This window comes from Rhinolophus sinicus, chromosome 1 (assembly GCF_057876585.1).
Source record: "Rhinolophus sinicus isolate RSI-liver-muscle chromosome 1, RSI-T2T, whole genome shotgun sequence".
NCBI classification, from domain to species: domain Eukaryota; kingdom Metazoa; phylum Chordata; class Mammalia; order Chiroptera; family Rhinolophidae; genus Rhinolophus; species Rhinolophus sinicus.
The window spans coordinates 27,942,082-27,958,789 of NC_142501.1; the positions used below are offsets into that span (position 1 = coordinate 27,942,082).

Genomic DNA, 16,708 nt, shown 5'->3' on the forward strand with positions numbered 1-16,708 from the left:
GCAAAAATAATAAAAATGAAACACTGATTAATAATAAACTCTGTTAGACAAATAGCAATATTATGAAATTGCATTTATGTGAGAATGTTATGATTAAAAAACTTTAAAACAAACCTTATACATATGGATGAAATATTTAAATACTTTCTCCTGCAATAGGGAAGGATAACATAGAACCTTTACTGCCCTTTCTATTTACCACTGAAAATAAAACCCTAGCATGTGAAAATAAGTCAAGGAAAAAAGTAACTGCACAAGGGAAAAATAAATAAAAGTGTGATTATTTACAAATGAAACAGCTGTTTAAAAATTCAGAAGAATATATATTTCAAATGATAGAATTCATACATATAATCAGCGAAGACATTGGACATAAGATCACCATGTAAACCTCAATTGCATTATTGTGTAAAGCAGCAAAAGTTGCTAAAGAAAATTCACAAATAAGAAAGCTATTTACCAAATCGACACTGTGAAATACCCATGTTTGTGTAAGACTTCAATATACAAAAATAAGACACATAATAATGAAATTAAAGAAAACCTAATACATAGAAGGGTAAAGCATGATATTGATTGAAAGAGTTAATACTGTAAAATGATTAATTTTTGTAAATAACTTAAAATTTAAATGCAGTACAAACACACAACCAAGTGTTTTTTAACAGTTTTAATGGGGTGTAATTTACGGACAAAAGAACATTCATTTACGGTGTATAAATCAGTAATTTTTAGTATACTCACAGAGTTTGCAACCATCACCCCTATCAAAATTTAAAAGATTTCCAAAGGGTAAGGGGTGAGGGGGTAGTAGAAGAGGGTAAAGGAGGGCAAATATATGGTGATGGAAGGAGAACTGACTCTGGGCGGTGAACACACAATGCAATATATAGATGATGTATTATAGAAGTGTAAGCTTGAAACCTATGTAATCTTACTAACCAATGTTATCCCAATAAATTTAATAAAATATTTTTAAATTAATTAATTTAAAGATTAAAAAAAAGAGAATGTTTCCATCCCCAAACGGAACAGTATACCAATTAGCAGTCACTTCCCATGACCAATGTCTTCAGCCCTTGGCAACCACGAATCCACTTTCTCCTTCTATGCGTTTGCCTGTTCTTGGTATTTTCTATAAATTGACTAGTACAACATGATCTTTTAGAAAAATTGAATGCCACAAATATAACGTTAAACAATAAAAGCCGTACACTAAAACGAATCATATCTGTACTTTTGGATATATATAATATTTTCCAACAATTATTATGAAAACCTTTTTCATTATTAGAACAAATAATATAATTGAAAGTGTATGCAATCATAATATTATTTCCATTTCATTAAAAATAAAGTTACCCAACAGAATCCCAACTGAAGTATTTTAACTCTAAAGCTTATGCTTGCAAAGATATATTTTTGGGGATCCACAAACACTTGATTGGAAACCGAATGAGGATAGCACAGCACAGTCATCATTGGCCAATGGTGATTCTGCTACCCTGTAATGGAGCAAATGAATATTATGTTGTTCTATCATATGGACACAATCCATGAAACAATATCATTTTCCATGTAATTGTAATAGAAGAATATTTTCAAAATGGATAATGACATTTTTCATATAATATTAAAAAGAGTTGGTAATTAGGAAAACTGGATAGTCATTTTTTAATACGTACATCAACATTTCATTATGTTTGACCATTATTCTTCAGGTTATAAATCTACTTAAACAAATGCATTAGAACTACTCTTCTGAATTTTTTTTTTTTTTTTACATTTTTCTTCTATATAGCATTTAAAAAACAACTTGCTTTAGCAACATCCATTTGAACCATTTATCAACATCCATTGATGATCACTGCTGAAACGAAAGACTCCAATCCATGATGCAGGTGATATGGAACTCAGAAATTGCTACCATAAAATAAAGACATTTTATTTAAATAATCACTATGAAAGTTTGTATTATTTTTTAAAATGCAAATAGTGTATTCTTTCATAAGATCCTTAATTGCAGAACAAATTAAGAGTGTTGAATCCTATTCTAACACTAAGTATATGAGTTGAAGAAAAAAACCACATTTTATATTGCCAAACTTTTAAGCAATGTTTATACTATTGATTTAAAATTAAGTCTTAAACATTTAGGCTTAGTAGTTATGTTAATAAGGAAAATTCTGATTTATGTAATTTAGAAGTTACCCACGTTGACAAAACTAACATAACAAGGCTTTCAATAAGTTTCCAAATACTTAATGAATGTATTTGATACTGTGACAAAATCAATGTAGTTTTCTATGTTTCTCAGAGTTCAGGTTTTAGAAAAAAAAATTAGGGGATTAAAATTAATGAAATAAATGACATGGAAGGGAAAAGTTTGGTTTTCTTTGCCCCACACCTTTCTTTAACCAGATAAGCACTATAATCTATTTCTGTGTTGGTGGAATCCAATGGTCCATACAAGGTGTCAGAGACTCATTTCTCTGCCACTCTCTGCTAAGTATAACTACTATAAATTCTAGAACTAATGAAAGACACAAGCAAGAACTCTAAAAGGTGGAAGAAGAGAGGGGAAATGTTTAAGTACCTCTGGATTGGGACCAACAGAGTGACAGAGTATCTTATATCCCCACCCAACAGAAGAAAGTGCCCTAGACCTGCTGCTGCCCAACACCCAACCTAGCAATAGGGGAGGCTCAAGGAAGGCATTCCTCCTCTGCTTTGGAGAGAGAATCCTGCCCAGCAACTTCCTCAGGCAGGTCTGTGTGGTGATCCATCAGGACACATGCTAAGAGAAGCAACCAGAGGAAATGCTTCTCCTTCCCCCACCAGGGTAGGTGGCTTGAAGGTGGGACCAGCAAAGGGGATCCTATGACTAAAGTACTGGACTCAGGAAGCCTGTTTATCCTTGAGAGCATGAGACTCACATCCCCATCCAGAGACATCAGAGAGAATGGATTTTAAAATGTTGCATTTACATAATCAGCATTAGATATGAACAAAGTGCTGATAAATACAATAGTACTGATAAATTACAAAATTATCACATGGAAATGAAAAAGACAGGAAGATAAAAGAACATAGTGTATGATTCCATGTACATGAAGTTCAAAAACAAACCGACATCCCATCATATGAAAAGTCAGATGTCATGTCCCGCACGAGGAGAGTTGTGGGGAGCAAGGAGGGTGGCACAGGGTTAAGAAAAGATAGTAGTCAGTTTAAGTGCGGAGGCCAAGGGACCCCAGTCTCAAAGACTGGAAGCCCCACATCGGGCCTAGCATCAGCTTTTATCAATTCTGTAGGGAAGTAAAGAAGATAAAGCTTGTCAATCTCAAGATCTGTGAATCTTATACATTATAATAAGAAACCGATTTAAGTCCATCACCCTTGCCTACAGACAGTTGGACCTTAGGTTTCAACTTTCCAAGGGACAAAACCTATATGCATACGAATAGATGGAGAGTACCTCATTGAATCACTTCCCTTGCAGTTTTGGGAAGGAATGTAGCCACAGAAGCTGAAGCTTTCCTTAGCCTGAGGAAGGTGGGGGGCTGTGCCCACCTCCGTGAACCCCGTGGGTTCTCCTGTTGGTCCCCACACGACTGCCTCTGGCTTGAGTTGTTCCTTCCATGAGGAATCTTACTCGTCATTGACTGTCCAGTCATCTTTCTGGGACCAAACAGGGAGGCATAAGGTGCAAACACAAAGATTTAGCAAAGTCCCTGAAAGGATCCATCTTACAGACTCTCCTTTCTTTGGGGGCAGGTAGAAGGAAATAAAACAGTTCAGCTGTTGTGTGGGGAGGTTAAGCTGCTGCGTGGCGACAGTCAGGACAGTGATGAAATAAGAAAAGAGAAGTGATGAGAGAATAAACAGGAGCAGGGCTGCTAAGGGCTGGAAACTTCTATACTGTAATGCGATTAATACTTATGTGATTCTATTTACTTGACAATCAATCTGCACAGTTATGATATGCTTAGTGTTCTTGATGTATGATAAAATTAAATAGCAAAGTTTATTTTAGAAAAAAAGTATTTATAGAAACCTGGTTTCCTATAATAAGCATGAACAGGAAATTGTCAAATGTACATAGTGGTATAAAACATAAATAAAATATTACAGAGTCAAACAATGAACTATTAACAGACTTTAAAATAAAAACTAAAAATATGTACAAAACTATGTATGAACTCTGCTATTAAAATATAAACTAAAATAAGCTTTTGATGAATTCTTTAAAACATTTAAAATGTTACCTCTTCTTCATTATCTATAAGACGCAGATTAGAGTTCTTGGAAGCACAGGTGATCACACTCTCAGTCCATGTTTTACTTTCATTACTAATGTAATAGCAATTGTTGGAATATGTAAACCATTCCTTTGGACAACGACCACAACGATGGGCTGAAAAAGATTATGAATTATTATCCAATAAGAAAATGAATATTAAAAAGCAAACATTCATCTACATATGCGCATAGTTATAAATATAAATCTGCATATCGTATCCATGCACCCTCAAAGGCTGGCACATATAAATCGAAACACACTAACACACTCACAGAGAAGGGTCACTTCACCTTCCCTCATTTACATGCTCATATAGAACAACGCATAAGCAAATACATCCATCTTTAATGTCCTGACAGTCAATGAATGAATCCACTTCTTTAGAATGGCAATGGCATTTGTCTCATCTAATTAAAGCAGCAGGAAATTTAAGCTAATTTGCAACAATAGGTATGGTGATTTTAAATAAAGATTTTTTTCATATTGTTGCGTAAGAAGGAACACTCAAAATCATTTTTTATAAATATTGTCCCATTTTATAATTGTGTTCTGCCCCCAAAAATCTGTTATATTTTTGCATTTTCTGAGATAGGGAAAAATATAAACTGTACTTATATCAGAACTTTGAAAATTATAGTGAACCTATCTCAATCCCTGTTATTAGGAGTGAACTGCTCTGCTCTGGTATGACAGCAGCTAGAAAAAAAAGTAATTCTTACAAAAAATAATTTTATCTAAATAAATGATAATTTTAGGTTGTTAGTTTGAAGTTTAGTGTATTATTTAAGTTTAGAAAAATCTGAAATAAAACTGATTTTGCCAAGAAAATAACATAATGAACATTTGGGAGAAGAATGTTTGAAAAGCTTATAGAATCAAACGTCACCATTTCTTCCAGTATTGATTTTACTGATCTCAAGAATTAGTTTGTATTTCTCAACAAGGTCTTTTAGTCTCTTAAAGAATGTCTTTGAGTTATGATATCTGAATATATATCTCTAGAATCATTTTGTTCTTTATACTTTTGACAAATTCAGAACAACATTCCACATTTAGTCTAAATGCATAATTTAAAATAAGTGTTCTGTTCCATAATATTATGAAATGTTTAGAGGCACTGATTATAATTAAAGTGAAATGTTCCCTTATAATCTTTCAAAAAAGTACTTACAGGAAACAATTGTATCATTCTAACTATACTGTACAAGACAAGACAAAAGACTCCCAGAATCCCAGCAATGTGCTTCTCTGGAGGTAATTTTGATTCTGCAGGAAGAAAAACAAAAACTACAGAAAGAGAGATGGAGTCAATAGTTCAGACATTTTACACACATGGATTATATACACAGAGGATGCCCAAAAATGTATACACCTGTTAAGAAAGGAAAAAACTGTATTAAAATGACATTGATGGTAACCAGTTGGAGCACCTCTTGTAATTGCAGAAGTCAAGCATAAGTTGTTAATTATTATTATTGGTATATATTGAATATTAAAATTTTAATACAGATTTTTCCTTTCTTAAAAAGTACATATTTTTTGGCTATATACATAGAACTTAGTGATATATATATATATATATATATATATATATATATATATATATATATATATATATCACTAAAACTATATATATAAACTTGAACCTCAAACCCATATTTACCATTGTAATCTTTCAGAGTAAGCCATTGCATTTTCAAGACATATAGTGCTCCAGGAATTGTTGGTCAAAGACTGCACCTTCCCACTATAACTGTATAACTTAGTCCTCAGGTTTTGTGTTAGAATATTGTATTCAAACTTCAACCTCTGATCCTCAGTAATTAAAAATATGTGAGCTTATTCCCTACTGTTTCCACACATCTCTACACCCAGCTGCACGTCCTGTAGAACAGTTACACTCTGGGTCGATTTAATGCTTTACCTTTGCAGTTGTCATTCTTGTCATCCCCTTGATGATCCTGACAAGCATTTTGAAGGTTCGATTCCTCATAGGATGTTTGCTGTTCAATTAGTAAAATGGAGCTTTTCATGCCCTTACCTTTTGGTTGCTGTCTCCTTGAGTCCTTAGCCAGATTCCATTCTGAGTAGTTTTCTAGTTGGATATCCATCTCTGCAGCTGAGTAATGTCAGATATGGTGCCTGTGATAACTTTACGTTAGTTAATAAATGAGGTGAATAATGGCAAGATGGGAATAGTAGGTCTAGCATGTATAGTAATTTCCTGCACTAAATTACTTTTATTTAGTCACTCATATTTATGTATTAAAAGGGCAGATGAGGTATAATCAATGATACTGTATTTTGAATAACTGGAATTCTGAGACATCATAAAAATGTTAAAGAAATATTTTATATGTTGAAAATGTTACATGACATTAAAGTTATCTAAAACTTAATAAATAATGAAAACAAAGCAACATAAAAAGATTAGTTAAAAAACACTGATGTTACACAAGTAATTTGTAATTTATTTAATGGCTAAGATTTGAAATCATAAAATGATGTATAAATGTGTGTGTATGGTCATTAGTAATTTTGTACAACCCTACACTTGAATTTTTGAAGATATCTCCCAACATATTATATATTTTATTCTTGTTTTTAGCCTGAATTGTAAAATCAGGATACCAATGTTTGATTTGATTACCTATTAATTATACCTCAGTTGCGTCACATCTAGCATTTGTAATCTCCCACTTCATGAGGTAAGAGGGAGGAGAGTAAAGACACATACCTTGTTTGGTCAGAAAGTTGTGAATTCTTTAGTGGAAGAACAGGTTACTCCTGTACACAAATAATATCTGTGGTCTTCACAGGCTGCATGTGAAGACTGAGAGTCAAGCAAAAGTGGATAAAGTAGATATTTTACCACTATGACACTTAAAGTTTGAACAGGAAATTCTTAAACTATAGCTATTTTGAAGACAGTTGATCTTATCACACACCTTCACAATATAGGAGACTTTGTGCTTGTTGTATGTCATTTAGTTTGTCCATTGACAAGTGCCTCTGAGAAGTTATTTGCATATTCTAAAATATTTCTGGGGACAACAGATTGACGACTCATGCTGTTGATTCCATCTTAATCACAAGGACTGAAAACTTTGGCTTTATTGAGAGGATCTTAGATGTTTAAGTTCTCTTAGATAAGGTTGCTAAATAACTGGCATTACCTACTTTTTTATCTATATTTATTATGTCATTTCTATTATAATGAAAAAATCTAAAATCATAACCTCGTTAAATAGGTATTTAATAATATTTGTCCCTGTTGTTCTGAACAATTACTGCATTTTCAACTTTAACTGTCACAATTATCAATTACCAAACTTGTCTTCTCAATTTCTCTGCCATAGTTTTTTAAATTGCTGTATTTAATTATATTATTTATGTGTAAGTTATTTAGATTCCCCCTGATAAAAATTAGTCTCTTTGAAAAACAAAACATGAAAGAATATTTAGCTATACCACAATGCAAGAGATAGAAACACTGAATTACTAATCATTATATTGTTCATTGACTCATCCTCCAATCATAATTAGTTGTCACTATATTAACAGATGTGTTTGTTGTAAATGAAAAAAAAACTCAACTCTAACTATGTAGAAGGAAAATAAAGGTAATTTTTAAAAAATTCACTTAACCAAAAATGAGTATGGCAGAAAAAGTGGACTTTGAAAACTAAAGTCAAAGGATGCAGTATTATCAAAAGAAATAAAACATTAAGTCTAAATTATCTACTGCGTATCAGATGGAATTCTTTTATTCTTCCCATCTTGTATCAAGAAATGGGACAATGTTTGTACATCATTCCTAAATAAATTAAAACTGGACGTAAAACGTGATCCAGCAATCCAATTTGTGGAGATATATATATACATATATATATAAAGAAAATGACACAAATATCTCAAAGAAATATCTGTATTCCCATGTTTATTGCAGCATCATTTACAATAACTAAGGTATGGAAGCAACCTAAGTGCCTTCAATGGAGAATTGGATAAAAAAATGCTATATACATATAATATATTATACATACATTTATATACATATACAGATATATAATATTTCAATGAGTGTACATATAATAATCCAATTAGTGTATATATGAATATATTTTAAATATTTTAATACCAACTTTTAAAAATTATTATAAAATAATTTTTATTTTTCAATTACACTTGACATACACTATTATATTTGTTTCACGTGAACAACATTGTGATTAGACATTTACATATTTTATCAATTGTCACCCAGGTAAATCTAGTATACATATGACATCATTTATAGTTATTACAATATTATTGACTATATTTTTTATGCTACACTTTACATCCCCATGATTATTTTGTAACTACCACTTTGTATTTTTTAACTGCTTCAGTTTTTTCACCTTTCTTCCTACACCTGTCCTGTTTGTCAACCATCAAAATGTTCTCTGTATCTATGAGTGTGCTTCTGTTTTGTTTGTTTATTCATTTTGTTCTTTAGATTTCATGTGTAAGTGAAATCATATGGCATTTGTTCTTCTCTGCCTTACCTATTCCACCAGGACCATACCAGACAGACACATTGCCAGGCTTGGGAAAAAATTGGGCTGATGGTCCCAAGCAAGAACAGTAGATATTGCTTATGCGGATGAATTGGCCCTTTGGCCAGATGGTCAACATTCGTATCAGTAACTGCCGGACCCTCCCAGAACTGGCCATTCCCGGAGGGGGAGGCAGGAACAAGAAACTTGCCTCTACGTTACATCTGAAAAAAATATATAAGACAGACCTCAGTTGGCTGTGTTAATTATTAATCATTATTTCATCATTTGGTCATTTGTCATTGGCGATTTTTCATCATTCAAACATTTTGAAGACTTCTAGCAACATGCAGCTTACAACGTAACGGAATGTCCTGACTTTGAGCTGTGAACTTGGTGAGGTCTGCCTGGTTCCTGGCATCTCCAGTGTTGTTCCCCATGGTTAGCCTTCTTGAGAACTTGTCAGCATCTAGAAAACTTGTATGCAGCTTAAACATCAGAAGACGCCCTAACTTCTAACAACAACAATGACAACAACAGCAACATTCTTCAGATTGTTAACACCTTAAAAACTTAAATGCAGCTTGCAGTTTATAACATCAGAAGACACCGTGACTTCTAATAACAACAAAGACAAAGACAACAGCAGCAGCATTCTTGGGAACGAACAAGCAGCAGTGTGGGAGACGCCTGAGTTTCTCTCAGCTACAGGTCTGCAGACCTGACAAACTTTTGATTTATGACTTTTCCAGTGCTGTTCTCCCCCAATTTGGTGAGCTTTGGACATCTACTGTAGCAGTTACTATCCTATAGATCTTATTACTGCTTTTGGAAACTCCTTACTGATGTTGTTCGTGTATTTCGCCAAGTGATTTTTGACCAATAGTAAACATATGTCGGGGTCTCTTAAACTTATATGTATGTATACTCCTTTGACGTAACATTAGTATCAATGTATATAGTTTAGTCTTAACCATCTTTACTTTCTGTCATTAGCACATTCTGTTAATTGCCTTTGTCTATTACTATTGCATACTGCTAAGTAAATTGATTAGATATTGACAAATAAATTCATTAGCCCCACTCTAGCATGTGGCCCTCCTCCGTCTTTTCCCTGCTCATCATTACAAGGCTCTTTTGTAATTTCATACAAATCTGATGATTATCCCTCTCTTGGGTATATACACAAAAATCTGATAACATTTATCCATAAAGATATATGTACTCCGATTTCCATTGCAGCTCTATTTACAGTGGCCAAGACATGGAAACAACCAAAGTGTCCTTCTATAGATGATTGGATAAAGAAGATGTGGTATATATACACAATGGAATACTACTACTCTGCCATAAGAAAATACAATATTCTGCCATTTGTGACAACATAGATGGATCTTGAAATTATTGTGCTAAGTGAAATAAATCAGACAGAATAAGTCGAGAACCAAATGATTTCACTGATATGTGGTATATAAAACTGACAACAGGGGAACAAGACAAACAACTGAAGAAACAAAAACTCATAGACACAGATAATAGTTTAGTGGTTACCACAGGGTAACTGGGGAGAGAGGTGGTAGATGAGGCTGAAAATGATCAAATATATGGTGATGGAAGGACAACTGAGTATGGGTGGTGAACACACAATGTGATATATAAATGATGTATTACAGACTTGTACACTTGAAATCTATGTAACTTTACTAACCATTGTCATTCCAATAAACTAAAAGAAAAAATAATAGAAAATGTTAAAAAAAGAGTTGCACAGTTGAAAACTATGAAATTTTACTAACAGTTATCACCTCAATAAATTTAATTTCTTTTTTAAAAAATGAAGATCCAAGATGAAAAATAATAAAAACAAAAATTTTCATTAAGATTTTGATATGAGTTGCATTAAATATATAGTGCTTTGGGTAATATGGCAGTTTCAACTTTGTTGTTTCTTCCAAGGCATGAACTCAGAATACCTTTCCATTTCTTTGTGTCATCTTCAATTTCTTTATATAATGTCTTATAGTTTTTACTGTACAGGTCCTTCACATCCTTTGTTAAATTTAGTCCGAAGCATTTCATTCTTCTTTACTGCAATTGCAAAGAAGTGTTATTGTTTTTCCATTTCTTTTTCTGAAATTGCATTGTTAGTATGTAGAAATGCAGGGATTTTTGTACATTGATTTTGTATACTGCAACTTTACTGTATTTGTTTACTGTTTCTAATAGTTTTTTGGTGGAGTCTTTAGGCTTTTCTACACAAAGAATTATGTCATGTACCAACTTTGAAGTTCTTGCACAGTAATCTCAAGGGTGGATCAACAATTTATTAATCTCAACTCCAAATCTGCCCTTCATGGCCCTTTTGAAATAATGGAGATAGATTCTATAACTTTTTCTCCCTTGTGATCTCACGTGATGTTGTCTTGCCAGTTAAAGGCACTGGAGAGACACTGCCAGAGAAAGGACAGTTGTTCTGGTTTCAAGGTGCTTTCTCCCCGTTGGCTCTATGGTGGGGTTGCCAGTTGCGTGCATGCAGGACGTCCTGTGGTAGTCACCCTCCAGCAGTTTTTGTGGCCAGTCCCAATGACAGTTCCCTCTTTTCCAACCTCTGCCTGAGGATCACATGATAGGGAGTTCTTCCTGCTTGCCAATCACAGCCTGATATCCGTCCTCACCAATAACAGCCAGCAGACTCTGGAACTGCTCTATCCAGGGCAACCCAGTGAATATGTCAACTGTCACAATGTCTGCAGCCACACTGTGTTCAGTGAAGTCTGAAACCCGTCCTAAGGAAGTAGACCTGGCTTCCAAGTCATTCCACCTTTGGGTACTCTTCTTTAACCCTAGGGTGTACTTTATCATTTTCTTTCATGTCCTGCTTGTAGGCGATCACCCCTACAAAATTTAATATTTTTTAATCAAATTTCCTCTCCCTTTTGACTCCACTATGACTTACACAGTATGCCAGCCTTTGCAGTTGAATCCTCATTTTCAACGTTTGAACGCTATGATAAATTAACTAGTTTGAATATATAAATGGAATTATTCACCATATTGAGGACTTAGAAATAACACCTCTTGATATTAAAATACATTATCTATTTTAATAAATAGCAAAATCTTACGAAACATATAACATGTACTTGGGTATATATTTTAAAAAATAATTTAGAAATATAGGTTTAAAAATAATTCTACACCACGGGTTAAGCTTCACAAAAACTATGGATTTTAAATGAATATGATGCGTCAATGTAGATTCATTCTCAGTAGCAAATGACCATTTTGGTGAGTGATGTTGATCATGGAGGAAGCTCTGCATGTGTAGGGGAGGGAGAAACATGGGAAATCTCAGTAACTATCATAATTTTGTTGTGAATGTAAAACTGTCCTCATAATTGTATCATAAAAAATTAATTATAAGAAAATTTATTGTATGAGTTTAAATAAATCAAAAATATGTCCTTTACAGATTACCATTATACCAACTTCAGATACGGTGAAGTGTCTGGTGCTTACAAACGTATAGTTTTTTTTCTAAACAGAGTACATAAAAAACCTGGTGAGAGTGAAACGACACAAATGCACAATCCTTGCTAATCTCTGAAGATATTGAGAACCTGAAATGCAGAGAATGATATATCATTATTCTGGTAATACATGACCTAATACTTTGATGAATAAATAATTTACTTAGGCTAATACTTATATACCTATATCTGAATTGTCCTTGTATAATTTTGCATGGAAATACTTAAATAATTGTCTTCATATAATTGTTCAAATATTTATTCTTCTTTCTATAATTAATTACCTCAAGGCATAAAATATGAGTTCTCATGAAACTTACAGTTTGGAAGAGAGCTCCGAGGCGTTTGGCAACACCAACAAACTTGTATTAGTTTTTAAGGAGAGGTCAATCCATGAATGAGGACAGAAGGTGATCAAAAAATTCTATGAGAAACAAATTTTATGAGAAAGCACAAAAAAATTATTTATACTAATATGTTTTCTAATGGAACACGAATGTCATTCTTTCTGTTTTATTCAATTTAATTTTCATTTTACTTTATGTACTTACACTTTGAACACATTGGGAAAACGTGTTATTACTGAAGAGGGAATTTGACACAAATAATTTCAAGGTAAAAATTAACTACAGATAAATGCAACAATCATACTGTAGACAAAAATACACGTTTAGCAAAATGTTGGAAAGTTTTAAAACCTTACCACTTCTTCTTTATTATCTATATAAAGCAGGTGTGAGTTCTTAGAAGCACAGGCCTTCTGACTCCCAGTCCATGTTTTTCTTTCAGTGCTGATGTAATAGCAGTTGTTGGAATATGTAAACCACTCCATTGGACAACGACCACAATGATATGCTGAAGAAATTATGAAAAAACAATTTGAATTAAAAAATAAAAACAAATTTACACATTTGCATAACTACAAACATATATGTGCATAACATTTCTATGCACCTTCACTGGCTGGTACATGTAAAATAAAATATAATCACACACATTTGTAGGGAATGGTCAGCCTCTCACCCCCTAATTTATGTGCCCAAACAATGAAAACACACAAACATAAATATCTATTCTAACACATCATGAAAATTAATGAACAAAACCACTTTTTTAGAAAACAAAATTATTTTTCTCATAGCATAGCCGGAGGAAACATAGGACAATCAGCAACAGTGGGTATGGTGATTTAAAATGAACACTTCTAAAGATTATACACAATAGCCAAGACATGGAAACAACCGAAATGCCCATCGGTAGATGACTGGATTAAGAAACTGTGGTACATTTATACAATGGAGTATTACGCAGCCATAAAGAAGAAAGAAATCTTACCATTTGCAACAACATGGATGGACCTAGAGAACATTATGTTAAGTGAAATAAGTCAGACAGAGAAAGACAAATACCATATGATCTCACTTATATGCGGAATCTAAAGAAAAGAATAAGTGAATGAACTAATCAGAGACAGTTTTGGAGACATGAAGAAAAACTGAGGGTTGCTAGAGGGGCGGGGGGGTGGGGATAAGGGGAAGGTGAGAAGTTTAGAAAATAATCGGTAAGCACAAGATGGCCACGGGGTTTTGAAAATTAATTTGGGGAACGTACAGAGGGATAGTGGATGGCGGGAGGGGGGTTCACACAGTGTGAGGGATATAAATGATAAACGTCTAAGTTTTGCTTTGTCTTGTGCACCTGAAACTAATAATAAAAAAATAAAATAAATTAAAAAAATAAAATAAAATGAACACTTCATATTCTTCCATAAGAAGACGTATTCTCCTAAAATTAGTATTTATGGACATTTATTGCCCAATGTTATCATTTATATATTAAAAAAAAAAACCGTAATATTATTTTTGCGTATCCTGAGTTACAGACAAACTGCAAGCTGTACTAATATCAGAACTTGGAAAATTATTTGTACCTTTCTGGATCCCTGTTGTTAAGGGGTAATTATTCTGCTCTGGTTTTTCAGTAGCTAGAAAAAAGGAGTAATTCTTATTTAAAAATTAATCTTGATCTGCATAAATCATAATACTTTTTGTTTTTTACTTTGACATTTGGTGTAATGTTTAGGATTAAATAATCTGAAATAAAATTGATTTTACAAGACAGATTAATTAATTAATGAAGATTTTAAAAAATAGATTTCAAAAGCCTAAATATCAAATTCCACTACAGTATTTGGTTTAACCAATCTCAAGAATTAATTTGTGTTTCTCAACAAGGTCTAAGAGATTTAAATGATACAATATTTTCAGAAAAATCAGAATAAAAGTTCCATGACTAAATATAAAAAATACAAATCTTTGAATTATGAAATCTGAAAATAAATTCATATAATATTCTATAGAATCATTCTGTTATTTATACTTTTGAAATTCAAAAACACTCCACATTTATTCTAAATGCATACATTAAAATGAGAGTTCTATTTCAAAACATAAAATGTTTAGAGGCACTGATGATCATTAGAGTGGAAAGTTCCTTCATAGTCTTTCAAAAAAGTACTTACTGGGAATGAAATGCATCATTCTTACTACAGTGTACATCAGGATGAGACAAATGACTCCCAGGATCCCAGCAATGAGCTTCTCTGGAGGTGATTCTGATTCTGCAGGAAAGAAATAAAATACTGAGAAGGAGAGATGGAGACAACTGTTCAGACAGTTTACATGCATGGAATCATATATTTATATATATGTTGATATATAAATTTATATAAAATTGAACTCCATACCCATATCTACCATTGTAACCTTTCAGAATATGTCATTGCATTTTCAAGAAATATAATGCTCCATGAATTGTTGGTCAAAGACTGAACCCTAACACAACGCCTGCATACATTAGTCCTCAGATTTCATATCAGAATATTGTATTCCAATTTCAACCTCTGATCCTCACTAATTAAAAACATGTGAGCTTATTCCTTACTGTTTCCCCACGTCTCTACACCCAGCTGCACATCCTAGAACAGTGACACTCTGGGTCTATTTAATGCTTTACCTTTGCAGTTGTCATTCTTGTCATTCCCTTGATGATCCTGACAAGAATTTGAAGGGTTGATTCCTCATAGGATGTTCGCTGTTCAATTAGTAAAATGGAGCTTTTCATGCCCTTACCTTTTGGCTGCTGTCTCCTTGAGTCCTTAGCCAGATTCCGTTCTGAGTATTTTTCTAGTTGGATATCCATCTCTGCTGCTGAGTAATGTCAGTTATGGTGCCTGTGATAACTTTACTTAAGTAGTTAACAAATGAGGTGAATAATGACAAGACTCAGGATAGTCAAAGTGGGTGGAGTGTGAGATAAGTAACAGTGCTCATTCTACAGTTGACCAATGTGAGGTCATTTCCTAATTTACTTAGAGCTTTAAATAAGTTTTTCACAACAGAAGAGTAGTTCATAAAATGATATTCTATGTTTGGCACAATATTATTGGTTAAAGCAATGGAAAGTAATAGATTAGGAATAAAGAGGTTCATGAAAAACTAACATCTTTGTTAAGCTAAAGTCAGATTCCACTGAAACATTTTAACACCGTAATAAGAACTGTGTTCAAATTAAATTGTTGTATAGAAAAGCAAGTGATGCACCAATATTTATGACAATTTTTAAACTGACTAATGGTTAAAGATTGAGTGTTCTAAAGTTGGGGAAATAGTAGAGCTGGAAATATTTTATGTGCTGAAAAATGTTACATGACATTAAAGTTATCCAAAATTAAATAAATAATAAAAACAATACAACATAAAAAGTTATTTTAAAATAGTTATTTTAAACAAGTAATTTGTAATTTATGATATTTAAAATCATAAAATGATAAATAAATGTGTAGATCATTTATGGAGGAGCAGTTGGGGTGCAAACTTCCCAAAAGATCTTATGGCTGTCAAAATCAGTCAGGGTAGCTTTAGCTGTGTAAGAAAATGTAAAAAAGCAGATAGCATAACATAATCATTCAGTCAATGGGCTCTGCTGTCAGTGAGATCTAGAATAAATTCTGGCTTTGAAACTTACAATATCTGACCTTATAAAGTTACCTAGTATCTAGCAACCTAATTTACTGCTAAAATGGGAATAGAAGTATGTAAGATATAATGCATGTAAAACACAATACTCAATCCCATTTATAAACTCTCAGTAACACGTTACATATTTTAATTATTACTTTAATACATTTGCCACGTTACTATTGCTGATTCACATCAGTTAGATACTGTAATATAATTCATTAGACAGGAGTCTCTTACCACTGCGAAATCTGTTTTTCAATGTTTTGTTCAATTTGTAAAAGGTCTTTTGATTGTTTAAAATTAAGTTTAAAG

The 16,708-nt window shown here is 32.8% G+C and overlaps 2 protein-coding genes and 1 pseudogene across 2 annotated transcripts; all 3 read right to left on the reverse strand.

The window, feature by feature from the left end:
- Positions 1-1,393: 1,393 nt before the first annotated feature.
- LOC109454228 (NKG2-A/NKG2-B type II integral membrane protein-like) overlaps positions 1,394-16,708 on the reverse strand; it is a 31,342-nt pseudogene continuing 16,027 nt past the window's right edge.
- LOC148759030 (NKG2-A/NKG2-B type II integral membrane protein-like) lies at positions 4,257-6,414 on the reverse strand. The gene is made up of 4 exons (XM_088797959.1): positions 6,345-6,414; positions 5,471-5,569; positions 4,946-4,999; positions 4,257-4,417 (listed from the first exon to the last, which is right to left on the reverse strand). Exons 1-4 carry the CDS (start codon positions 6,412-6,414, stop codon positions 4,257-4,259), a joined length of 384 nt encoding a protein of 127 aa, XP_088654085.1.
- On the reverse strand, positions 13,066-15,793 carry LOC148759031 (NKG2-A/NKG2-B type II integral membrane protein-like). The gene is made up of 4 exons (XM_088797955.1): positions 15,506-15,793; positions 14,896-14,994; positions 14,305-14,358; positions 13,066-13,229 (listed from the first exon to the last, which is right to left on the reverse strand). The coding sequence occupies exons 1-4, from the start codon at positions 15,573-15,575 to the stop codon at positions 13,066-13,068; spliced, it is 387 nt and encodes a 128-aa protein (XP_088654081.1). The 5' UTR covers positions 15,576-15,793.